Raw genomic sequence first — 26,374 nt, forward strand, 5'->3', positions numbered from 1 at the left:
TAGTAAACAGGTGAGCCAAGTTTGCAGATGATGATTTCTGTGTGACGTTGTAGATATATGTCCCTCATGATTCAGCTTTCTAAACTTAGACATGAACTTGATGATTATTCATGGTTGTTTGGAAAGACGGACCGCACACCTGGATTCTGACAGAGACTTTTTTTTATGTGGATTCCTCTGCTAGTGCTTTCTCTCTCACTCACTCTCTCACTCTGTCCCAGCCGTGATGGTACTATGTAATTCTGTCCTGCCAAATTTCAGAGCATTCAGTAAGAGACATGAGCGAGCAGCAGAGACAAACAAACAGCCAGAGCTGGACTGTAGATGGTCAGCCAAAATCTCAAAGGTGTAAACACAGGACATAGCACTGAGATTGTAAGTAAACAAGGCCATGCAGCAACCGTTTGGATCTTTCTTGGGCTAAAAAAAGATGGTGAGTGGGCTTGAAATTGCTTATGGGGTTTTAATAACTTTAGTATTTGGTATTTCTAAACACTCTAAATAGGAATTTTGGTTCATTTAAGTACTACTTTGATTTGGGCTGCTGTATAAGTGAATGAAGAAATGTATAATTCTGCACTAAATTAATGTACATTGATTTATGCAGAGAACACAATTGCTCAAATTAATTCAAATATATTATACAAAATACTTAGTATATATGTTTTTAGTTTGATTTTTAATATAGTTCAATAAATGAATTTTATTATTTAATATTAGAATTATTGTAATTACAAGTATTTTTATATTCATTTTAAGCATATGTTTATTTACATTTTAATGTGCATTTTGTAGTATTTATTTAACTGCTGCCTGTCTAGTTTGTGATTTATTAATCAAATACATTTTAAATCTCAGTTTAATTTAACATCGTCATGGTATTAACATAGGAAAAAAACATCAGGACTTCGTGTTTCCAGTCTTTGGTTTCTATTTACCAGATTCACCTACTGTCCGTGCTAAATTTAGTTGTACTTTTATATTAGCTGTATGTTCCTGCTGTTTCCTCTCTTCTCCCTGTAACTTTTATACTGCCATGTGTCTAAATAAGTGTGTGTGTGTTTGTATGTTTAGCCTGTATGATTATAGCCCCTGTAAGAGGAGCTTTGTGGTTTGTGCTATGTGGTTGAGTCTATTTTCTGCTGCAGAGGGCAGGACACAGTGGCATAACTGCAGACTTAATGACACATTTCAGAGGCAAGCCACTTACCGGCATACAAAACTCCAGTTGAACCACTATTAGGTGTATATTTATTAGTGTGTACAGGTATCTTTGAATCAAGGCATCAGTATATGCCTGTGTGTGCATTAATGTCAGTATATCTGTGTTGTCCAGCTGTGTGTGTATGTGTGACAGTGAGAGCAGTGACCATAAGCCGCGTTTCCACCGCAGGAACTTTACCCAGGAACTAGGGACTTGGTCCGGTACTTGGTGTGTTTCCACCGCAGGAACCAGGAACTAAATAAAAGTTCCGGGTAAAAAAATGCGCCCCAGAAAGTCCCTGCTGGCGAGGTGGTACTTTTTTAAAGTTCAGGAACTTTCGGGGGCGGGACTTTGGCGCTAAACATCCTGATTGGTTGAGTTGACGCAGCATTGGTTGAGTTCAACCACCATTTATTCGGATCAACATTTTCAAAATATTACTGTTATTGTGTCATGAAATGTAATTTTAAAAGTATTTCAGGCGAGAATGTAGTTGTTTAAAACTCAAATCTGTTGTTTATTTATAAAGACAGCGCCTATTTAAAAATGTGTTTCGCCGATCTCTGAGACGGTGAGCTCCACACGATCAGCGAGAGCTCAGTGATCATCTATCCGCCCAGAGGCAGCCTCACCTTGGATAGACCTTCTGATATGTGCCGCTGGCTCTGATGTGTCTTTAGTGGTTAAACATAACATATAATTCAGCTGCGGGGTAAATCTAACAGGTTTTCTTTGGTCTGTATTCAATTTATCTATATGTTAAAATGAAAATAAAAAAGGCAAGTCTATATAATATTTCGTTTCATTGTAATGGCTGTATATAACGTTACACTTATCCCTGAACTAAGTACATTTCTGCAGCTGTTATTATGTTTAAATGAAAACGAAAGGAGGCAGTGGTATTTTATATCCTATTTCGTTTTATTGTAAATGTACTGAGGGGAAAATTGCAGTAGCCAAAGCGATCTGAGTTCACGCAGCATTGGTTGAGTTCAACCACCATTTATTTGGATCATTTTCAAATATTACTGTTATTGTGTCATGAAATGTAATTTTAAAAGTATTTCAGGCGAGAATGTAGTTGTTTAAAACTCAAATCTATGGTTTATTTATAAAGACCGTGCCTATTTAAAAAATGTGTTTCGCCGATCTCTGCGACGGTGAGCTCCACTCGATCAGCGAGAGCTCAGTCCTCATGTATCCGCCGAGATGCAGCCTCAAATCGGCTAGACCTTCTGATATGTGCCGCTGGCTCTGATGTGTCTTTAGTGGTTAAACATAACATATAATTCAGCTGCGGGGTAAATCTAACAGGTTTTCTTTGGTCTGTATTCAATTTATCTATATGTTAAAATGAAAATAAAAAAGGCAAATTTATATAATATTTCGTTTCATTGTAATGGCTGCATATACACATATCCCTGAACTAAGTACATTTCTGCAGCTGTTATTATGCTTAAATGAAAACCAAAGGAGGCAGTGGTATTTTATATCCTATTTCGTTTTATTGTAAATAGGAAAATTGCAGTAGCCAAGACGAGCTGACTGAAGTTATCAAGTACGCTGCTGTTTATAGATTTACCGGACTTGCGTCGTCGCGGACATCATACTCCCGAGTCGAATGCACAAAGTCTGAACTAACTACCGAGGATGCACGTCCAAAATCAGCGTACTTTAAAAAAACAAACAAATCAGCAGTACTTTGTATTGAGAAACGCGCGCAGACCTACGTCACCAGTCTATTTGCCTAATCTTCCCGGTACTTTACACCGCGGTGGAAACGCAGAAAGCAACAGGTCTGGGGGGAAAAAGTTCCTGGGAAAAAAAGTTCCTGGTAAAAATGTTCCGGGTAATTTCGGTGGAAACGCGGCAATATTCAGTATAGTGACAGAGGCTTTTTGTTCTCTCCTCCCTCTGTGTCATACACTGGACGTGATTGTGAGAGGCGGACTGCAGGACTTGCCAGCTGCACTTGCAAACATGACATCAGTAATGAAGGAAGAGAGAGGCTAGCTAGGGGAAGGAGTGAAAGAAGAGGAAGTTTGGTTTTGTACCAGCTGTTGAGTTAAAAACCATAAATGTCCATCATCATCCAAATCAATATTCATTCATAGTACCTAACCTGTCTTTGCTTGTTTGGAGAAGCAAAGCGTCTCATTCCAGTCATTTCCCTGACTGAACATGCCAGCAGAGGAAAGAGATTTCCTTGCATTAATCTCACAAAGCTTTGGGTTTCAAACCTCTGAATAATTTAAAATGTCCTTTTAGATACATTTCAAGGAAACAGTTGACTCATTGGACAGCTGGCAGATTAAGGTAATCTGTTATATATATTATTTTATATTATTATGCCATATTATACTATTTTATATTAGTTTGCATATTAGAATAAATATCGTAAATGCGGGTCTGTTTTTGATGTTTTGGTGTACCTGACGGTAAATGTTGAATGTACCTTTGTAGCAAAAATACAAAAATGTGAACAGACTGCTTGAAAAGAAGTGATCCAAAAAAGTCTGGAAAGGATCACTAAATTCGGGTGTTTACAATTAAAACAAAAGATTCTGATTCAGAAAATCAATTTATTTGAGATCACTGCTTGTTCTGATTCTATTTGTTTTTATTGTTAATATGTGTAAAAAATGATATTGAAAAATGTAATTGACCTTTTTGGACAATAGGCTATTTCCACAGTAAAGGTGTGTTTATATTATTTTCTGTTAGCTGTTAGAATAACTTTCATAGAAAGTTATTTTGGGATAAATGACTCTTTTGAATCGCAATCACATGTTTTGATTGTAATCAGCCAAAATTCTTCTGAGAAATGCTAAGTTGTTTAGCTAAGCTCTATAGCTCTATAGTTCCTCTAAAATGAAATGAAAATGAAATGCAGTAACTAAGCTGAAAGCTTCTCTTTAGATATTACTGATAACATGATTGAAAAGAACCAATTCAAAAGAGTCATTCTAAATCACTTGGGATTTTTTACAGTGTTACATGTTCTGTTGGTTGTTTAGAATCAGTATCAGTATCACAGTTATTGATTCAGAATAAATGGTTCTTTTGACTCTTTTGAATCAAGTGTTCTGATTGTGAACATCTGCTACTTACACAATAATATTACTTGAAAAGTAACATGATTTTAAGTTACAATACCAAATGTAATTTAACAAATATATTTACTACTTTTAGTGATGTTACTGCCCTTCACTGATTCTCAATGGCCGTCCGTGATTTTGCCAAGTAAGACATGTTCCTGGATCAACATCTTCTGATGATCATGGATCAACATTATTGTTCAAAAATATAGACTTAATCCAATCCCTACCCCTAAACCTAACCATACCCATAATCTTTTCTTAAAATCAGTAGGAAATGATAGCTGATTAAAAATGATGTTGAAGCACCTAACCTTGATAGTAAGTCTAAAACAGATATTTTCTGAAAGGTTATCTCTCAATTCTGATTGGTTGATTGGAATGTTGTTCCAGGATCAACAAGAATGTCGCTGTACACACATAGACCCTGATGCTGAGTTTTTCTTGCGGGTCTGTTTCTCTTTGCTTTCCAGTGTGTTTTGTCTGAGAGACAGTGGTATGAGTCAGAGATGGGGGAGAGGCGAGGGAAGGAGAGATAGGGGGATTTCAGGTTAGGGATGTTCCAAAATGACTGATCTGCTGTGATGTGTGTACTGACCTGAGGTCTACTCTACTTTGTTCGCGCTAATGTGCCTGTGTCTGTACCATAGATAATTGGCTGCATCTGTTTACTGTGAGTCTGGGAGTGCGTGTGTTTGTGTGTGAGATGAGTCACACTGACTCATGCTGTGTATTTCGCCTAAGATGCAGACTCCAGTCTGTTCACGACAGTTGGTTAATCACAGTATGCATTTGTTAGATCATTGCATGACTCTATTTTGTCTATAAAAAGGAAACACCTGATGTGTTTTATAGTTCACTGTTAAGATCAAAGACACAAGCTTTAAATATTGTAACTGCGCTAGATCCACATATTTATTCTAATAGTTTGTTAATGATGTATAAAAAAAAAAAAAAAAAAAAAGTTGTGATTTCATTACATGTAAGTTCAATCTCATTTTATGAGATATAACCTAATCACTCCTTCAACTATGGCAATTTTAGGACTTGGATTTAAACATCTTGCTGTTTATCTTTATGCAATTCCAGGATCTTAACAAATGTCATGAAGAGATCGATAACTCCATAGATATGGACAGGCTGAACCGGAATATTCCAGAACACGGCCGTCAGACTCATCAGGTCCTGCAGGTGAGTGTGTGAGCTGAGAGGGTTATTCTCACACTTCAGAATTTTACACACACACACACACACACAAACATGGGGTTTCTGTGTTTTAATGGGGACATTCCATCGGTGTAATTGTATACAGTACAAACTGTATAGGACCCTTGCAGGAAACATTTTTAGATTTTCAGAAAACTTAATTCTGCATTATTTATCAATTTGTTTCCTTATGGGGACCAAAAAATGTCCCCACAAGGACAAGGATTTTCAATATTGCCATCTTTGTGGGGACATTTTGTCCCCATAACGTGGGGTTTACCAGATCCACACACTTTGCATTTCCATGTTTTATGGGGACGTTTCAACTGTCTGATATTTAAGCCTCTTAGTACCAGAGAAAAAACTTTTAGGAATAAATATAGAGCATTAAAAATAATGTTAAAAAAGAAAAAATAAATTAAAAAATATTTCATTCATTAGTTATGCTATGTTCACAGTAGAGGACATCGGAACTCAATTTCTAAAAAATAAAGATAAAAAAAAATAACAACTTATTTTTTAATTCACCAATATTTTTTTAGTTTTCTTTTTTTTTTTTTTACCAGACTTTGTATAAAGATGATTCTCAACTATGTTATCACAGAATTATTCAATATACCATTTTTCTTTCTGCAAAATGTGTGTAAAATGACCATAAACGGGTTTTCTCATTTTATACAATTTATCTAATTTGCATATTTTTGTGTTTTTTTTGGGGGGGGCAACATGTAATGAAAAAAATAAGTGTAATAATGGAAGTAATAATTGACAAGATTTTCATAATAATATATAATATTTCTTAGAATATAATTTATTTCCCTATTAATTTATTGTGTCTCCCAAAATGCGTAATAAACTTGCTTTTAGTCCCGGTGTCTTCATATGAGGACATGTATGAAATCAACGTCCTGTTTCGTATAACAGAATGTCATATTTTGATTTGAAACCCCATAACACTTTCCTGAGGTGTTGATTTATGACACTCAATTTAAAAATTAGAAAGATGTATATGATAATTACAAAATATTATTATAAATATTACATTTCACTAATTAATTTAAAACATGTAGATGTCATGTACAGGCTCAGAGAAATTCGCAAAAATATAATGTCCTCATATGAGGCCGCAGAGCATTAAGAGGTTAGATTTTCATTTTTTTTTTTAAATGTTCTGTATGACTTATAAGCTGTTTTCATCATGGGGACCCAAAATGCCCCACAAGGACAAGGATTCGGGATCTCCCATAACACACACACCATTCAAAAGTTATTTTTAAAGTGTCTTTTAATGTTGGTTATCTGCTTAATCTTCATTTAAATCTTTTAAAAGCTGATTATAAATATAAGGTTTTAAAATGTCTATATCAGCAACTCTGGGGGGAAAACAAAGCAAATGACAAAAGAATTCTGAAAAAAATCCTAGGTTTTTTCACCAAAATATGGAGTCTGCAGCTCTCCACAGGAAGTGGAAATGAAGAGGTGAACTGTTCCCTAATTGTAGGGTTAAACTTCATCACTGTTGCTTCAAGAGGCTGAGGTCAGCCTTTCTGTCTGCATTTAATCTTGCTCAAACACTGCACTGTATTCAACCAATCAAACATTAGGGTCTCATAAACATCAAGCCGTTAGTTCAGCGCACCTGTTAAAACTTCACTAGTAAAGTTGAGTACACACACTCATAGAAACAAACAACTGAGCCATATATGGAAAAAATGTCAGAGGACAATAGAAACTGTGGAGCAGTTTTATATGTACTGTTATCTGGAGATGACAGGATAAGATATGAAAGCTAAAGCAAACTACAGTGACATTTAATCACTTTAGAAATAATTCATACATTGTTATTAGAAGGCTTATTGCTGTTCAGTTTTAAAGGTTATTTCTTTGGACGCTGGTACTAGAAAAGTCAACAAAAAAAAAAAGATGATGTGAAGACACTTTAAAGATATTTATTTATCTGATGAATGGCATGAAAGTTAGAGGGGTAAAGTCCATTCATACCATGGATATGGGACTAAAAAACAGCCAAGCATAAAAACAGCTATGACAATCACAACCCATGTAATAGATAATTCCCTACTATGCATTCAGCAACTTTTGTATGATGTTTTGTTGATTAAACTGTATTTTACTTCATGAAGTAGCGATTTTCACATTCGGCTACTGTAACTTAACCTGGGCCATCCTTGTGATGTCAGATCATTCTCCCGTTATTACAAAAGAAAATAAACTTCTTCAAATTTTTTGTATGTGTATTTTGTATATAAATTTGTTTTCATCTGGACCACTGGATAATCCCAATGGTCTTTCTATTCCTAGTAAATTCATAGTTTTACATCCCAGAAGGGTAAAAGAGACTGATGGTAAATTTCCATTGGTTGCTCTTCAGTTACCAAAATCCTTTCCAGTGCAACAAAGCCTGTGTGATTTCTAACATCATTTTAAGACACAAAATAAATGAAATATGCCATTTCCTTATTAAAAACATTAATTATACCATTTGTTTCTATGTAGAACAGCACTCCCTCAAACATCAAAGTGCGACTTACAAGCAAATGATCCCCATGCTGCCCTTGAGAGCCTCCATCTGTGACATGCTGAGACCAAATATGTTCCTCCTTTGGTCATTTATCGGTCTGGGCCCTTGTCTTTCATCTAACAGCTAAATCCTGTTAGCCTCTTAGCCTGCATGGTGGTACCTGATGGAGCTAAACCCGTTTAGTCTAGTTAGCCTCTTACCCTGTCACTGCAGTACTCAGTGGCCCTAACTGAATTACACTAATCCTGTTTTAGGAACCCTGAGCAGTACAGATCATTTTAACGGTGATCAAAGGTTGTAATATATGATCCATTATTAAAAGGATTACTGTTGTATTTCCCTCATATGTTCACAGAGCACACCACTAGACCTGATTGAAACCGGCAAGACTCTCAAAGTCCAGGCAGAACGACCCCATCTCGTCAGCTTGGGAAGTGGCCGTCTGAGTACGGCTATAACGCTGCTGCCCCTGTCAGAGGGTAAGTTTAGTCTGAATGCAACGCACACCCTCATGAAGTATCCACAGCAGATTCTGTCTACTAAATTAGATGACTAAGGATGTGGTTTCCTGTGGAATGTGTGCTTGGTGGCAATGCTTTCAGATTCTGAGACCTAATTATATGATCGTACAAACAGAAGAGAATACCAACTGTAAAACTGGAGACTACAAATAAAGATTAGTATTTGTGCGTGTTTGTGTGCTGAGGGGCAGGAAGTTCATGAGAGAGGACAAACCTCACTGTACTGTCCTCATAACTTGGCTATGCTTCGTCTCATCAAGAATGACAAATAGAGGACTTCTCCTCCCCTGACATTGAGGAAAATTAGAGCAAGCATGCAAGTACAAATCCCAGAGGAAGTGGATGTAGTGCACTATTCACTGAATTGTTTCATGGATTTAATACAATTTTCTTTGCTCATGTCAATAGCTACATAGATACATAGAGAATCCATTATAATTAATAAATTAAATGTATATATTAGTGGGATCTACCCATATGACAGATTAGTATTGATTAAGTTTTAAATTTAGGACTTAGTATTGAGTTTTCAGCTGTTTCTTGTAAATTGCATTCACAATCGAAGTGGCTTTAGAACAAGAGACAGAATTATGAGGCTATGACCTGACTCTGACACAGCCCCCCGTTGCTTCACAGTGTGACTGAGCTTGCTCGAGTGAGAGCACATTTTTCTTGGGGAATGTGTATTACTGCCTAGAACTTTCTTCTTTTAAAGAATGAATTATGTTCATCTTCAATCTAAAATGCAGCATGCACCACCCCTTTCACTTTCTTCCTACCACTGTCTCTGTCACGTCTGCTCTCACAATAGGCTTGGGTGATGGCTCTTTTACTCACATCTGCTTCATACACACTTTGAATGAAATAACTCAGACGGGGCCGGTCACTTAAAGGGGGAGTGGGGGTTTGTCTGTCTTTTCTTTGTTAAAGAAGCAGAAATTAACCTGTTATTTTGCTGTGTAATTAATTAATTGTTATCTTTACAATACATCCTTTTTTTAAAACCTTTTTTTTTGTTACACCTTATGTCTAATCAGTGTAGTGTTATGCAGTAATACTCAACTGAATCTCTATCACATGTTGCAGGAAAGACTACTCTCGGGCATGGGAACACAGATATTAATATTCAGGGTCCGGGTGTCACTGCTCTACATTGCTACATTGAAAATGTGGGGGGAGCCATCACCCTGTACCCCTGTGGAAATCAGTGCTCAATGGATGGCTTAGCAGTTACCAAACCGGTCAGACTGACACAAGGTAAGCAATGGCTCATTTACAGTTGGTCTAGATTTTTAAGGTTGTTCTTATGCTCATTCAACTAGTTTTAGTTCAATATATGTTGATTAGGTTACAAAATTAACATTATTCTTAATGTGAAATTTGAAATGGAAACAAACGGCGCATTGCGTCTTAATGGTTTATTAATGTTAGCATTTCTTTAGATTTTTTTTCGAACTGGTTGCCTTGAACTTTTTTGACAGTTAATCAATAGATTCAGCCAGCTCATCAGTAAAATGCATTTCTGAATACCATTCCACTTATCAAGAGAATTAGTCATGGAGTGGCTCCAATGGACAAATGTTTCATATATAATCAGACTGGACAGACTGCTTGGTTCTAAAGTTAGATGAAGGCATATATAATAAATTAGTGTTAAGGCCTTTGATTAAATTCTGAATGCTGTGAATCTTCTATATAATGCAATAGCTGACTCTGTGTCAGATATTTACCATTTCACAGATACAATTGCATTTCTAAAACTTAAATAACCGTGTGTAACCATTTTGTGTTAACAATGATAAATGTTTGTTTGAACATCCCTTTAAAAAAACTTGACCTCACTACTTTTGAGCTATTTCAGACTGTCAACTTTGGAATCCCATCAGTGTGTATTTGTGTTATACATGGGACCAGGAAATTGCACCATGGTAATGATAAGGGCTTGTTTGAACTTCCATTTGAAGAACTTGACCTTGCCCTGCTCTGTTGGGCTATTTCAGGCACACTAGAATCGCATTGCTCTTTATTAGTTTTATACATTTGGAACGTGTAATACATAAATGTGATGTTTTGTTGGATTCTCTTATTTTATCTTATAAACAGCAGCTGTAACTATTTAAAAAAATGTTTTAAGCCAACAGATTTCAAGCCTGGTGCACCTAAGCATATATTTTATAGTGATCATGTTGATTCAGATGAGCTTATTTGCAGTCCACCCCCCTGATCGCAATCTGTGCATGACAATAACATGAGACAGCCGGCGAGAGGACAGCTGTCCAACGTGCCACCCATGCGACTTCCAATACATTTATCTTAATGAGGCGTCAGTAGTCCCCAACAGATTAATGCCCCTAAAGTATACCTTAAATTAACTTAAACATTCGGGTTGCATTAAAATAAAAGCAACTTCGTAGCGTCTGAACATCCGCGAGTTTCACAGAGAAGAAAACTGTGTCTGTTTTAAATTCCCCGGATGTCTTATTAAGCAGTATTAACTGCTTCTTTTTTGTCTTGTCCGTTTTCTTTGGACTTGCGATGACAGTCGGGCAGGTGACATCTGTGCTGTTTTGTGTTGTAGCAGAAGTCAGTGAGTGAACGCAGTGTTGCCAACTTCTTTCAATGGAAAGTAGCTAAACCCTGCCTGAAAAGTCGCTAAATGTCGCTAGATGACGTCATATGGTAATTACCATATTCATGACGTAGGTGCGTCATATTATCTCGCCCTTTCTGTGCTCATGTACTGCATTTTAATGCTGCAAAAATTCTCAAGAAAACGTTTTTTATTATTATATTTTAATGTTTCTGTTGTCAGACAACGGAATTAATATTATAATGACTGAAACGCGGTCCATTAAGACTACATACCAGCTCTCAAAGATGTTAATCTGTGCACTAAAATCCTATTCACGACTATGAAATAACATACACATAAGATTAAGACAATGGTTGAACTGTGATTTCGACTGTACTTGTATGTAAAATAGAGTTTGAAGCAACAGAATATCTTTTTTTAACTGAAAGTGCTGCTCCTCTCTGCTCGCTGAACAGGGCAGATAGAGATGCGTGTGCGCGCGCTGCCTGTGGGGGGGGGGGGGGGGGAGAGAGAGAGAGAGAGAGAGAGAGAGAGCGCGAGCGCTTGTGCTCGTTCGGCAGTACTGGAGAGTCTCAGAGAATAAATAAGGTCTGTCAAAAAAAAGTCGCTAGATTTGTCGCTAGTCGCTTTTTTGGAAAAAAGTCGCTATGGGGGTTTGAAAAGTCGCTAAATCTAGCGACAAATCCGCTAAGTTGGCAACACTGAGTGAACGCGTTGTCGTAGCGCTTGACATTTACATAACAAAAGCTGCGGACAGACACGCGCTCAGCGCTCTTTACTCCACGCGACACACGAGAGCTCCACACACAAACACAGTGTCCGTCGTTTCCCAGCGTTTCCAGTCGATTGGATATAAGTTTGTGTCTTATTTTCCAAACCTGGTAAGTGAAACCGCTTTATCTTCAATATTTTACCAATGATTCACCTGTTACGTTGTAGAGTTTTTGCGTTTTTGAACTCCGAAGACCATTGAACCCAGTTGTGCTGGTTAATGTGTTTTAAGAAAAATCATAAATTAATATGTTATAACTCGATTTGACTTTTTATCTCAAAAATCTAAACTATAGCTGCCTAAATTAAATATATTATAGCCAAACTTTACTGTAATTGAGAAATGTTGTAAATGTATGTAAGTTAGTATCGTTGACCGCAAAGGGGTTAAGATACGGGTATTAACATGACCCCCCCCCACCCCCATAATTTAAATACCATTAAATGTAAGCTACTTCACACACTTAAATGTAAAGTAGCCTAATGTTAATGCTCTCATGAACGCTTTCAAAATACATTTAAGCTTAATAGAATATAAGGGCACTGCAATATATATTCTCAGATTTTTGACCTTTCTAATGAATTCCTATATGAACCCTTTTCTGACCTCATTATGCCCAGCCTGACCCCTCTGATGCCCTCTTGTGCCATATGCCTTTTTGATTTAGTCTTTAGTTGTGTAAATAGAGGTTATAGTCTGTCATCAGTGATTTGACCTTATTCATTCTGTCTGTACTACATTTTTAGGAACTATACAAACTGAATGTTTTCTTTTAATGCTTTTCTGAGTTAATTCTTTGACTGGCCCACAACCATTACAGATGCCCCCCTTTAGATTATTTCTGAAATGAAGAATGTGTTTGATTTGTAAAACATTACAATCTGTTTCTTATTCCGTCTCAAATATGTGGCTACATCCATGTTCTTGGTTGTGTTTATAATTTAGTTTTGCCACATATATGTACAGTACTTGGACACTTTATGAGGTTCAGTTTTGACATAGCCATAATAGAGAAAGTGGTTTAATTTAGAAAATACCACAACAATGACAGTAATATATGCACAGAGGTGAACCAGTGTTATAAAGAGTTTATTATAAATGTTTTATATTATAGTGTTGCATGTCATTTCCTGTCCTCTACTGTACTGTAAGTCATCAATGAGTCATACTGATCTTATGTGCCAATGTTCATTATGAAATGGAAGTCTGGGTCATAATTCTCTGGCATTTTGACAGATTCTGCATTGATCCACATTAACACTTTGTCCCTCTGGCCTTATGAAAGTGCTCTGATTAATAGGACAGAGGGACAAAGTGTTATATAGGATGTATGTGTACATTTTCTACTAATAGACAATCTTAGTGTAATCAGATTGTTTGACTTGTTCAACTCTATGGTATGGCAGGAAAAGTTGTGATATGAGTTGCAATAAAACATGTAAATAAGGACACAGATTCAGGCTTGTACCCGTACTGATTACTTTTGTTTGGCTTTATTATGTTTCATCCACACCCCTGTTTTGTTTCATTCGGATGCTTTAAAAATGACCTTGAATGAATAAAGTCAAGTTTATGAAGATTTAATTACACTTTCAACAGATGACTTTTCTTGAAGTAAACCTCTGCTCCATTCAGGGTTGCTGGGTATAGCACCAGCTACTCCACCCAATAAAATTGTTGGAAAAGGTCACAGAAAATGTCAGCTGACTTATAAACACTGCTTATTTCACAAATCCTATGACAGTTTCCTTATTCTGGTAAAAAATGGCTTTACTGGTAAAACCTAATGTAATAAGGTGCAGTCTTGAATTTAGCCTTTTTTATTAATAATATTGTTTACTTAAAATAATTTCATTTAGAAGTTCCATCATAAACCACTGTATAATTTCATTTTTTTTAATCATAATACAGTAAACTTTCTTTTCTTTTGGTATTTTAATGATGTTGTTCTGCTTGCGTATGCTATTTTCTCAGGGTGTATGCTGTGTTTTGGTCAGTCATCCTTTTTCCGCTTTAACCACCCAGAGGAGGCCCTCAGGATGAAGAGTTTGATGCCAGGTGGAAGCCCTGGATTTACCAGTACCTACAAAAACCATTCAGGTATATATGCAGAAGGAAATTTACACTGACCTGGAATCTGGTATTGTAAGACAACTGCTCTGGATGCAATAGGGAGTTAAAGTTGCTGAAGGCACTCAGAAAAAGCGAGCGAGAGAGGGAGAGAGCGCACTACATTTGCGAATAATGGTGCACATTATGTTGATTTAATTGCTAAACGTTATAGCAAACGGGTCACAGAGAGGCATTGTACCCTAGATAATTATAACAAGTTCCAGACACTGCTCAGGTGACACAAATCTGCCTAAAATAACTCGGCCTAATCCTTCCTCTTTAGTATCCATGTTATTGGAGAAAACTCCAGCTGTATCTTTGCCCATTTTAAACACTGTTCTCACTCATTTAGCATTGAATCGTTTCAAAGAGTCTAGAATCCAGGAAGTGAGATCCTTGAGAAATCGCTTTGAAAAGAATGGGAATTTGAATGGCCACAACAAGCACTCTGTCAACTGCTGGAAGTCCCCTGTTGGGTGACCCTGGCTTTGACCCTGTTAGTTTAGAATCCTTGAACGCCAGATTGGACATTTTAAAAGAACATGGCACCACGACAGTGATGAATATAACATTGTTGTTATGCCATTGTGGGTATTAACTGCAGAGAACATTGATTTTTTTCTTTAATTAGTTAAAAAAAAAACATTGAAATGGATCTTTTTTCTGATTATAGTTGCCGGCACTTGGAAAATAAACCTTAACTAATTATGCATTTTGAGAATAATTAAAGGGGTTGTTTACAATTTTTTTTTCTAGGCTTGATTGTGTTTATGGGGTGCAGTCTAACATGTTCATGCTTCGTTTTTTCAAAAACAGATTTTTTTTCCAAATAATTTACCTTTGCTCCACACCGATCTGTCCCTTCTTCTGTCGATTTTTTTCCTGTTATTATGAAGCCCCTCCCTCAGAAATACACGATAGGCTGAGAATGGTCAGCTGACTAAAGTGTGTTGTGATTCGCTAAACTGCCTCAAGCGCGTCTGAACATCTCGCCCCTCTCAAGCTCAGAATATGCTCCGGTTGTATTTTAAACAATCACGTCCTCTATATTGCTTATCAATTTGAGCCCGATTGAGACATAGAGAAAATGAATGAATGAATGAGGATCGTGCAGAACCTGTGCAAGCACGGCTCTTAATGTTTAGTTTTTTAGTTGTTGTCTAATAATTTTAGATGCACTGTTGTTTGTAAATGCTACTGCATCTGTTATCTTTTAATATAAAGTTTTATTCTGATTAAAGCTTTAATAGAGCACAGCAGCAATATGCGCGTCCATGTATAACGCTCATTGCTTTGTGAAAATGTGTATAAATGGAACCTTTTGTTTGAGCTGATCTAACGATCTGAATGAGAGAGAGAGAGAGATGCAGAGCAGGGCGACGCGAGGAACAAGATTGAGAACCGCTGCTTTAGAACATTTGAAACTTGTGAATCTATTAGAATCGTTAGAAGACAGAATCACGATTCATATTTTTACAGATTTTTACCTGCACCAATAGTTTTCTCTTCCTCTTCTCTAAAGCAGCAGAACATGGTCTCTCCCCTTTTATTGCATGTTGCATTGGGTGGGGGGTTTATCTGGGATCGTGACGTAACAGACCCAGGAAGAAGCTGGTTGTAGTCCCTTACCAGCCATTTTTGTAGGCATCAAATTGCCAGAATTTTAAAAGATAATATCTCAGTTTGCATTGAACTTTCAATGCTGCAACTTTGCAGATATTGTTTTGCTAAAACAGCAACATTACAAACTAACTAATGTTAAAAAACGTGAAATCGCAATCAACCACCCCTTTAAAATGCATTATATTTAACAATATGGAATTTGCAAATTGGTTGTACAAATAAAATTATTTTAGGCCTCAGCGACTGTTTCTTATGACAAAAATGTTTTTTGTATTATAATAAAAGAAAGGTAATTAAATGTATTTTTTTTCAGTTCAGTGAACATGCCAAATGTTTTCAGTTATTTTGTTTATTAACTTTTTTTTGTAGTTGTTCTACCACATCTATATCCATCTTTCAGGCACTGTCCAGCAGTTTCAGTTGCTCATTTCTTAATTTGACTTTTTCTTAAAATTATATATTTTTTTAATTCTTATGAATTCAAGTAAAAAACAGCTTTGGATGGTTGTGGCTCAGCTTCTGCTCTGACTGCTGCACATTAGAAACATAATATTCCAGAAATCTCAAGAACTACTTGTTTGTTTGGTAAAATTATAGTAACTTTTTTTTAATATGTTAATTTAAAAATAATACTATATTTGTGGAGTCACTTCCCGTATGTGTTGTGCACTCATGTTCTCCCCACGGTGCCACAGCTCTGACTAAAATAACGTGTTTATTGCATGGTTAGTGCACCGGTGGCCCTGTCTGCAGAGAGCGAACAGAACTGAGTGCGTTCAGCTGGTCTTGAGTGTGCAGAATGAGTCATGCCATAATTCAAGCTCCATTCTCCTCGGTCTGCTCTGACCTTTGGGCTGAGGGTGGGATTCATGCCATCCACAGTGTGTAGGCTGAGAGACACACCCAGAGTGTGTAAAAGAGGGGGATGTGTGTGTTTGAATGCATTTTACCCAGCTCTGTCCTGCATGGATTTAGAGCACATGTGGTATGAGTGAAATATGGCCCTGACAGTTTTAAATTTAGAATTTCATATCCATGTGATTGCCAGATTTGAGAGATAGATTTCTGATTTAGGTTTGGATGTTTGTTCAGTTAAAAAACAAGTTTGTAGCTTGTTTTTTTATTTAATGGGTCATCATAGTTCAATATAAAAAGTTTGGTTCTGGGTCAAATACAAAAAAAAGTAGTAAAATGTTTTAAAGTCAGTTTTAAACTTCATAAAAAAAATATTGAATGTATTTTTTTTTCACATATGTTTGGGGTCTGAATTTTTAAAATGTTAGAGGTTTGAAGAAGTCTCTTATATTCATCAAGGCTGCATTCATTTGATTAAGAATGCAGTAAAACTGTTATATTGTGAAAATATTTGATAATTTAAAATAAACATTTTCTACATTCATATATTTTAAAATGTAAAAAGTATTAGTAGCAAATGTCCAGCACATGCTTTCAGATGGAGCGGCATTTACTACACAGAGCTATGCAATATTATTATGAATTATGAATGCGATATTACGTAGGTGTCAGTGAACTACGCATCTGTGTTTTAAATGCCACTCCATCTGAAAGCACATGCCGGAGATTTGCTAATAATCACAGAACCGGCTTTACTGACGAGATGTGCATGAAAATCGCATTCGATTATTGGCCTGGAACCTACCTGGAACATATGTTGTATAAGTCTGCTACATTTGAAATCTAATAAAATGTAGGATCATCAAGTGATGTTGTTTATTCTCCACAGAAACCCATCGGCAGCTCAATGGAAACCACCTTCCTTTGCAAGAGCGACCTCGTCCTGGACAAGGCACTCTTGTGCGCTCTATTGACAAGGATCTTCATGACATTATGAATTCTCTGACTATGGATGAAGGCCAGACTTACTCATCTGAGCAATGTAAAAATGCCCGCCACCCCATTCCAAAGTCTGCTCAACGTGAGCTCATGCTCAACGGGAGCGGCCACAGTCTTGTCTCCCATCCAGCCAGTCCTGGTACTTTGTCTGTAAGCTCCAATTATGAAAATACCAGTCCTCCTTTCTCCCCCCTCTCCACCCCTTCTGTGGTTAGCAGTACAGGGTCTTCCACTAATACCCGTTCTACCAGCTACACCCATATTGTCCAGGCCCCAGTGCCACAGCCACGCACTTTTGCATCCAAAGGCAGCAGTTCCAATGGAGGGCTAAAGGATCAAGAAAGTTCCAGGCTTCAAAAAGCCTTAACTGAAACCCCCTCAAGTCCAGTGATGAACCGCAGAGGTGAGAGTCCATATCTGGCCCATGGTTCCTCTTCTGGGCCTGTCTCATTTGCATCTGGAGATTTAGGCAGACAGGTCAATGCTAGACTCATCTCTTTGTCTTCAACAGGATCTTCTAGCCCTAGATCCAGTGTTGGCTCATCAGTCCAAGAAACTTCTTCCAGTCTTCAGTCCCATTCACGTGCACTCCTTCCTCCAGACAGTCCCCAGTCATCCCGTCGTGGTGTAGAACCATCCAGCATGCGTGAACTTCCTCCTCTCAGCCCGTCCACAGCACGCAGAGGTGTCCTTGGGGTACCAGTTCTCCCTGGAGCTCTGCCCGGCATTCCTTCGACCTCTCGTGGCCGGACTGTACCAGAGAGTCCTCGTCTTCAACGAAGAGCCACAGCTGAGGAAGAAGTAGGAAATACGAAACTGAAGGACCAGCAGAAGGGGGGTCTAACCCCAGCTCTTGGCTCTCAGGCTGGTGTCTCTCCCCTCACTAGTCCCCGTAACCAGAGAAAGAACTCCAGGGAGCCTCGGCAGGTTCAGCCGCGCACACGGGAACGTAAGAACAGCATTTCAGAGGTCAGCGACAAAGAGGAAGACCTTCTGGAGTACCATCGTTGGCAAAGAGAAGAAAGGATGCGTGAGCAGGAAATGGAGAGGCTGGTATGTCTGATCATGTGTATATTTACAGTATTTATAAAAGGTTTGGACACACTTATTCATGAAGTACTAGTTTTACCATTAAACTATGAAATAATTAAATTGAGGTAAAATGCCATTTAAAAGTGTGGGGTCAGGATTTTTTAAAAAATAAATTATTACATTTATTTAGCAAGAATGCATTTAATTGATCCAATGTGACAATGAAGACATTTATCATTTATAATGATACAAAAGATTTCTATTTCAAATTGATAATTTTCTGAACTTCCCATTCATCACAGAATCCTGAAAAAAATGCATTATGGTTTACACAAAAATATTAATACTGAAGTAATGACTTCTGAAAATTCTGCTTCGCCACTACAGGAATTAATTGCATTTAAAAATTATATGAAAATGAAAAAGTTATTTAAAATGGTAATAACACTTGACAATAACACTATTATACTTCATTTTGATCAATTAATTGGTTATATACTGTAGGTTATTCCGTGTTAAATTTTATTTGAAGGTTTTTGCATTTTTTCTGTTAAAACCCACACATTTAAATATTAGTTTTGTAAATTATTTATCTTCAAATTAATTTCAATCATTTAAGCAAAATACTTAAGATCAAATGTTTAAGATCATGAGATATAAATTGAGTCCATTGTGCCCAAATACTTAACTTGTTTTCAATTAGAAGACTATGATCCAGAGGCCCAAATGCTGATGTAGGCTGTGTTTTTTTTTACTTTTCGAATTTGATCTAAATATGAGTTCTGGTACTAATAAAGTCATAGCTTGTCTAAGTGAATGCAGTAGAATGGATATTGATTGCTGCAGAGGACTGATGAGAGTATTTTTTTGATGAGGCTTAGAGTGTCATTGGCTTTTGGAGTGGACTTAGAAGTCAGCGGGTGGAGTTTGTGTTTTTATGTTTTTAGTTTTTTTTGGTAAAGACATAGAGCAGTCAGGAATAACACGTGATTTAAGGAATTTTAAATGCTCATGTGCAGAACGTGTGGCTTCCCAGAGACTATATTTACCCGACACAATCTCAGTGCTTTGAGCTGCCCTCCTCCTCATATGCACACACATACTGTCCTCCTTTAACAGTCTAAACTTTCGTCTCCACCATAGGCCCCTAAATTAACCACGCATAGACCTCATCTCTCATTTAAACCTATTAAAAACCCCAGACGCTCCATGGGTGCATCTCAAATTCCCACATGGTATTTGCCATTCATCATCTTTGTTCCTCGCCACCTTATTTATCCTTGAAATTTTATACATCTTCAGTGCCTCTAACCAACTCGTTAATGCCATTTTTATGGTGAAGTACTGTAACCTTTCTTAAAAATACAATACTCACACAAGCCTAATTATATGTGGCAGCGACAGTTCTTGTTATTCCCTCGAGAAAAACTATTTTTGGACATTTACTATGAGACTGATCTGAATTAATACAGGATAAGAAGTCGTTTTCCATACTAAGTCTCCGGTCAGCGTTTCGAGACAATGGCAGGAACATTAGGTGTATTATGAACATGTTTTCACTCTGTTTGGGTTAAACTTTGTCCTGTGGTCTCTGGTCTGTCTGGCACTGTTGTCATGGTTACAGCACAGCTCTGTCCAATAGTGTGGCAACTTGAAAGGTAGTTTTTGTCCAAAAGGAGCTGAATGCTCTTTTTTTTAAGATGCTCTCAGGTTAATATCACCTTTTCAAAGGACGTGTGCCACATTTAAGCACAGCTGAGCTGTAATTAGTGCTAATCTGTATGCACAACATGCACAGACATTGATTGCTAGCTTCAAAAATGGAGATTTCAGAGGTGTGACCTCACAGCATGCTAGTGTTAAGACGTATGATCACACATTTTGGGATTACAGATGGAGCAGAAGTTAAATACGCTGTGATTTCAACTGGTGCTTAACCAGTAAAGCATTTAAGAGAAAAAAAAAAAAAACAAGGCAAGAAGTGAATTACAAGAGAAAAAGCTTTAGGCATCTGATCTTTTGATTTAAGCCTGACGAGAGATAATATTGCTTGTGGGGTAATGCCATACAGTATGTACTCTTAAATCCCCTCACGTGTCTGTGTTTACTCCGTTCTAGGTCATGGCCCAGTTGGCTTGAAAATGTTTCTTCTGTTCTGCTGTAGTATTTATGTGCTCCGCCTTCCTTTTATCTCTCTCACACACACTGTCACACATACATTTTGTAGACCGCTGTATCCTTAACAACAGTGGTTCCCAGCTGGTGTCGTTTAGGAACCAGATATTACATTTAACATTCAGTGTTAACCCAGCACTTACCGAGCAAAGTTATTGAAATATACACTACCATTCAAAATTTAGGGTTTGAAAGTCTCTTATGCTCACCAAGACTGCATTTAATACTAATAGTAATACTGTGAAAAGTTATTACTATTTACAATAACCATTTTCTATTGTGATTTATTTTAAAATTTTATTCCTGTCATGGCAATGCTACATTTTCTGCATTATTCTAGTCCTCAGGTTCACAATCTTTTATAAATCAGTCTGATACTGTTCAAGAGTAGACTACTGCTCTAAGAAAAAAATTCTTATCATTATCAATGTTGAAAAAAGCAGTGCTGCTTATTTTATGCAATTTCTTCAGGATTCTTTGATGAATAGAACATAAAAATAAAAAAAAATTGAAATCGCAATCTTTTATAGCATTACAAATCTTTCTTACCGTCACTTTTGATCAGTTTGATGTCTTTACTAAATAAAAGTATTGAATTATTTTCTTGGCCCAAACCTTTGAACATTTTATGTGTTAATATTATCGCAAACTTTTTTTTCACAGGATGATTAGGACAAATACAATTACACAGGCATGAACAATAACAGAAAAGTATGATTTAAAAAAATCAGTGTCAGCCTAACACATGGAACAAATATTTGGCCTAATCATTTTTATGAAGCAGATCATCAAGTGACAGATTTAATTGGACACATAGACTTTAATGCCAGTGAGTATTAGAGAGTATTTTTGTTTTCCCTTTTAAACCTCAGTTTAGTGTGGCTAATTGCATTTATTATTTTTGGGTCACGATGCTCAAGTAGAGAACTTGTTTTGCACCACACACAAACACAAAGACGAACTCTTCGTCTTCAAAGTATATCTAGATGTGTATCTTCTTGCCCACTGAAGATTTTGGAGGTCATTTTGCCCTTTGTTCCTGTCATGTGTTTGTGGAATCTAGAGAACCAGAACATTTCATACTATAAACCACATGAGGGCGATATGGCACCAAATTTGGATGAGAGATTCGTTTTCATTTTTCTTTTTCTTTGTTTACCAGATTTAAAACATCTAAAAATCAGCTTTAGCAATAAACACACTGTTTTCCATTGCGATTAATGAATACTTGAAATACAGAGGTTTGGGTAAGGTTAATAATGTGTTTAAGTCCCTTTTCTCCCTCTTCACATAAGTCATATTTACATTTATATTTATGCATTAAGCAGATGATTTTATCCAAAGCGAATTACAATGCATTCAGGCTAACATTTTTTACCTAAGATGTGCTCCCTGGGAATCAAACCCACAACCTTGCGCTGCTAATGCAATGCTCTACCACTTAAGCCACAGAAACTACAGATTAAAAAAAAATCATAATTGACTTTGTTTATGGGAGAGTAAGTAATAAAGACAAAATGTTAGAAAGACTCAAAAATCAACACAGCAAATTCAAGCTTACACTTAAGTAGATTTTCAGGCTCCTAAGAATGCAGTAAATTCACCATTTTGGCTGCTGTGCCCAAAAAGACAACAGTCGTGTCATAAAGTAGCGTGTGCACACAGAGGTTTAGTGCGCTGTGCTTTGTGTTGGTCTGTTGTGGCATCTTCAGCATGCATACTAGCTGTGCTGACACCCTTTTGTTGGAGAAGAATGCTGTTGCTACGTTACCCATCAGTTAGCGTTTACTTGTTCCAGTGCTCTGTCTGCACTCTCCTGACAGGGGAGACCTCGTTAAAAGGGAAGAGCATATGTTTCGAGACATTTTATTGGCTGGTCTGGTGAAATAATAGCTCTGTGATAAAGACTTTACAGCAATGAACACCTAGTGCGCTAAACTCAGTCTTTTGTAGTTAATAAAATACTGTATTCGTCTCATACTCTGTTGAGTCTCAGGCCTGTCTATTGTTAATTATATTTGTATAAATAATTCCCTACTTCATCAGAATCGAATCTGATTAGCTGAAATGGATGGCTGTGCACTTATGAGAGCACTGTCCCCTGCCATGCTATTTTAGTAATGCCACTGGTGTCATCTAGCCAAGCAGAGATGGGTATTGTCCATGTAAAATATAATGAGCCCCAATGCCCCAAATGCCACTAGTTAGTCCGGCTAGATCTACGAGAGAACATCGGGACTCTGGCAGCCTGTACGTGTATAGTGCGCACACACACACACACACAAACTAAATGTAGGTTGAGTGATGGCAGCAGCTGACTATCATAGCCGGGTGAAAGGTCGTTTGAGTGTGCTCAGAGGTTTGGGGGTCAGTAACAGGGTTGAAGGAAGGTTTTTGTGAATTTGAAGTCTCTTTCGAAGATTTTCAGGATTTTCACTTCTTTAACATACTAGGTACTGAAAGAATCCAGTAGGATTTTAAAGGGGGCTCACACAGGGTCATAAGCGGAAATCAATATGTTCTGTTGGTGTCAAGTTGCAGTTAGTTTACAAAGTACCAAATTAAGCTCCTAAAAGAGCGAGTGAGAGTGTTAACTGTGTGTTTACATTATTTCAGACCGTTGTATGAGTTTTTGTGATGTGTGCACAGCTGAAACCTTTTTTGTGTGTGTATTTGTTTATAGGAGAGACAGAGACTTGAGACCATCCTGAATTTGTGTGCCGAGTATAATAAGAGTGACCCTCCAGTGGGCATGGACACAGGGAGGGCGTGTCAATTTCCAGGGATGGAGGAGGTCTCTGTTCGGCGACCCGGCCCTGACCCTGCAAGTGGGTTAGCCCAGAGCTCTCACAGACAGAGAGAGAGTGAGGAGGAGAACCTGAAAGAGGAGTGTAGCAGCACTGAGAGCCAGCACCAGGAGGTACAACACACACATACAATTGCACACAAACTATCGGAGATACTCCCACTATACAGAGAGAGAAATACAGTAAGCTCCAAAGATCTGAGATCACATTGAGCTTCAAAACCTAATTTAAATACAAAGGATTTGGATTTGGATATTGCATTTTTATACAAAAAAAAAAAAAAATGATTAAAAAATATTAAGATTCTGCACCATTTCTAGGTCACTAATCAAATGAGTACATTTGTGACATTGATAATTTGGGAAAGCATGATTATTAAGTTTGACATGAGCTTGTAGAGTCATCATTTATTCAATTCATTTTTCTCCAAATTTGTATGACTTTCCTTCTGTGGAACATAATAAAATATATTTTAAATGTTTGTAATCAAGCCGTTTCAGTTCAGATACAACACGAGGAAATGAAATTTTTTGGGTAACTGTTTATTGGTTTATCAAGTGCAGATTCAAGATATAGACGTTACTGCTGAATTTTTAAATGATCTTTTTTATTTTATCTTATTTTTATTTTATATGTCTGTAAAATCTATCATAATATTAGGTTTTTTTGTGTTTAATAATACTATTAATGTTAACATCATGTAGTCACTCGATACATTATTTGTACATCAAAAAATGTATAACAATAGTTTACAGTTATCTAAATCAGAAAATGCAAGAAAAACACATTTACACAAAATTGTACACTTTACTTGATGCCACTATGTATAATGCATTATAAAGGTATTAATAATGTATACTGTAATGAATTATATATATTTTCATAAGCTGTAAGCAAATTATTATGGGGGAATTATAATACTTGCAGATTCCTTGTTACATCTGAAATACTAAAAAATTAAAAATTTTCTTTCCTAAATTTCACTCAAATTGTAACACTAATAATATAATTTACCATGAAAAGGTGTATCAAAATACAAAAAAGTGGTCTCAGAATTTTGGAAAACACCCAAACTGATTGAATGAGCAGACAGACATATTTGCACACACATTATGATGTATAGGAACATGCAAGATTTGGCTAAAACACTCAAAGGTGTACGGTACTTGTAGAAGTTGTACTGTAAGTGGAAAAGTAAACATACATTTAACTCTTGTGGTCTTCTGGTAGTCCCTTTTGAATCCACCTACTTTTTCATATTTCTTCTGCTCTGTCTGTAAACACATGTCTTTCTCAGCCTTTTTCTCTCCCTTTCTTTAGAAAAAAAATGGTATTCATTCATTTCATTCACTGTTAGAATCCCTGGTAGAGTTTATTTGTTGCAACCATTGTCTGAGTGGCCTCACCACACACAAACATGCAACACAAGTTGTAACTGACAAATGCTTTCTCAGCATGAAGATTCTTCAGTGCTTGGGCAGCAGGAGAGAGCTTATCTGGAGGAAGAGCAGCTCAGGGTTATGGCTCGAGTGGACGAGCTGAAGACTCGTGTCAATGACATGGAACAGCAGATACAGGAGTCTAGACAAGAGGTTAGACTGAATCTTACACCTACAGTCCATTGTCTATGTGAGGTTTATACAAAGTGAACAAAACTTCCTTCAGTTCCATCAAAACTGCGTGAATGAGAGTGAGAGATGTAGACTTTCACATAAGAACTTGTAAAATCTGTTCATCTGCATCAGTGCTTCACCATCTGCCATGCATAGAAACATCTTTGGTGTTGCATATTAAAATCGATGTGAATACAGGATTGTGCCTGATCAGCAGATCTGCGCTATTCATGAAACAGAACTGAAACATATGGAAGTGAACAGACTGTTGAATGTGTCGTTTTATTGGCAGGCAGAGATGGAGAGGGCATTACTGCAGGGGGAACGGAGGGCGGAGCTTGATCAAGTGGAGGCAGAGCTGGAGATCATCAATCAACTTCAGCTGAAACTGAATGAAGTGGAAAATTCAACTCAGAGGGAGAAAGAGAAGGTACCAACAACAAACACAAGCTATGAAGCATGCTTCCCTGTTTCCTGTTTGTTTTTCCTGACAAGTTTTGTGGCTCTGTTTTTACTACCATGCTAATTTCTAACAGCCTGACATCTAACTCTTCATTAATCTAAATGACACTGACTACACTACATGTAGTTTGAATGGACATTTTTCGATCAGTCTTTCGATAAAACTCAATTTATTTAGAGTAAAATCTACAACTTTCACCTTATTTTTAATGAAAGAGTGGGTGTGGCCATTTGGAACTTAAAAGGCCATTTTTACCTATACAAAAACAGCCCGTTATGCTGCTTGATATTGCAAAATTGTATTTGTTTTTATGTGATTTTAATGCATTATCGTAATCGTAAACACACAGGTTTGAAGCATAAGTAGTTTAACCATTTACAAAGGGATTGTAAATCTTGCACATTCACAATAGTTCGCACAGAAATCTCTGTTCTAGACAGCAATATAAAGATGAGTCAATGTAATGTATTTATAATAAAACATTTAATTCACAAATCAACAAAAGTGTGAAAATGTGTGCAAATTTCATAAAGGCAACAGATATCCCAAAACAGTCAATCCTGAGGCTAAATGAAGATATTTAGAAATAATACAACATTATTTATGAATAGATGTATTGAGTGGAATAGAGTTCTGTATAAATATTTATTCTGCTCAGATTTAGTTTGCGGCAATATGGGCTCTGAGTGCCACGGCAACCCCATATTTAAACCTCTGTTTTAACACAGCATGGTGACTTTATCTAAGCAGTTTCCTGTTTGT

General features: G+C 36.9%; 1 protein-coding gene across 14 annotated transcripts in view; it reads left to right on the plus strand.

The window, feature by feature from the left end:
* The window catches only part of phldb1a (pleckstrin homology-like domain, family B, member 1a), a 44,178-nt gene that overhangs the window by 3,918 nt on the left and 13,886 nt on the right, over positions 1 to 26,374 (plus strand). For 6 of the 14 annotated variants that reach the window (XM_052556692.1, XM_052556694.1, XM_052556697.1 and 3 more), the window contains exons 1-10: positions 5,267 to 5,284; positions 5,392 to 5,493; positions 8,403 to 8,526; positions 9,655 to 9,825; positions 13,908 to 14,033; positions 17,413 to 17,925; positions 18,034 to 18,575; positions 23,413 to 23,649; positions 24,991 to 25,128; positions 25,442 to 25,579. In XM_052556692.1, coding sequence (XP_052412652.1) covers positions 5,434 to 5,493; positions 8,403 to 8,526; positions 9,655 to 9,825; positions 13,908 to 14,033; positions 17,413 to 17,925; positions 18,034 to 18,575; positions 23,413 to 23,649; positions 24,991 to 25,128; positions 25,442 to 25,579 — 2,049 coding nt within the window. In that variant the 5' untranslated portion in view covers positions 5,267 to 5,284; positions 5,392 to 5,433. Of the gene's footprint in view, positions 1 to 269; positions 434 to 5,266; positions 5,285 to 5,379; positions 5,494 to 8,402; positions 8,527 to 9,654; positions 9,826 to 11,354; positions 12,043 to 13,907; positions 14,034 to 17,412; positions 18,576 to 23,412; positions 23,650 to 24,990; positions 25,129 to 25,441; positions 25,580 to 26,374 lie in introns of those variants that run through there. The other 8 variants (XM_052556688.1, XM_052556689.1, XM_052556701.1 and 5 more) reach the window with 7 other exon arrangements.

The sequence above is a fragment of the Carassius gibelio genome, chromosome B5, assembly GCF_023724105.1.
Source record: "Carassius gibelio isolate Cgi1373 ecotype wild population from Czech Republic chromosome B5, carGib1.2-hapl.c, whole genome shotgun sequence".
Taxonomy (NCBI): Eukaryota; Metazoa; Chordata; class Actinopteri; order Cypriniformes; family Cyprinidae; genus Carassius; species Carassius gibelio.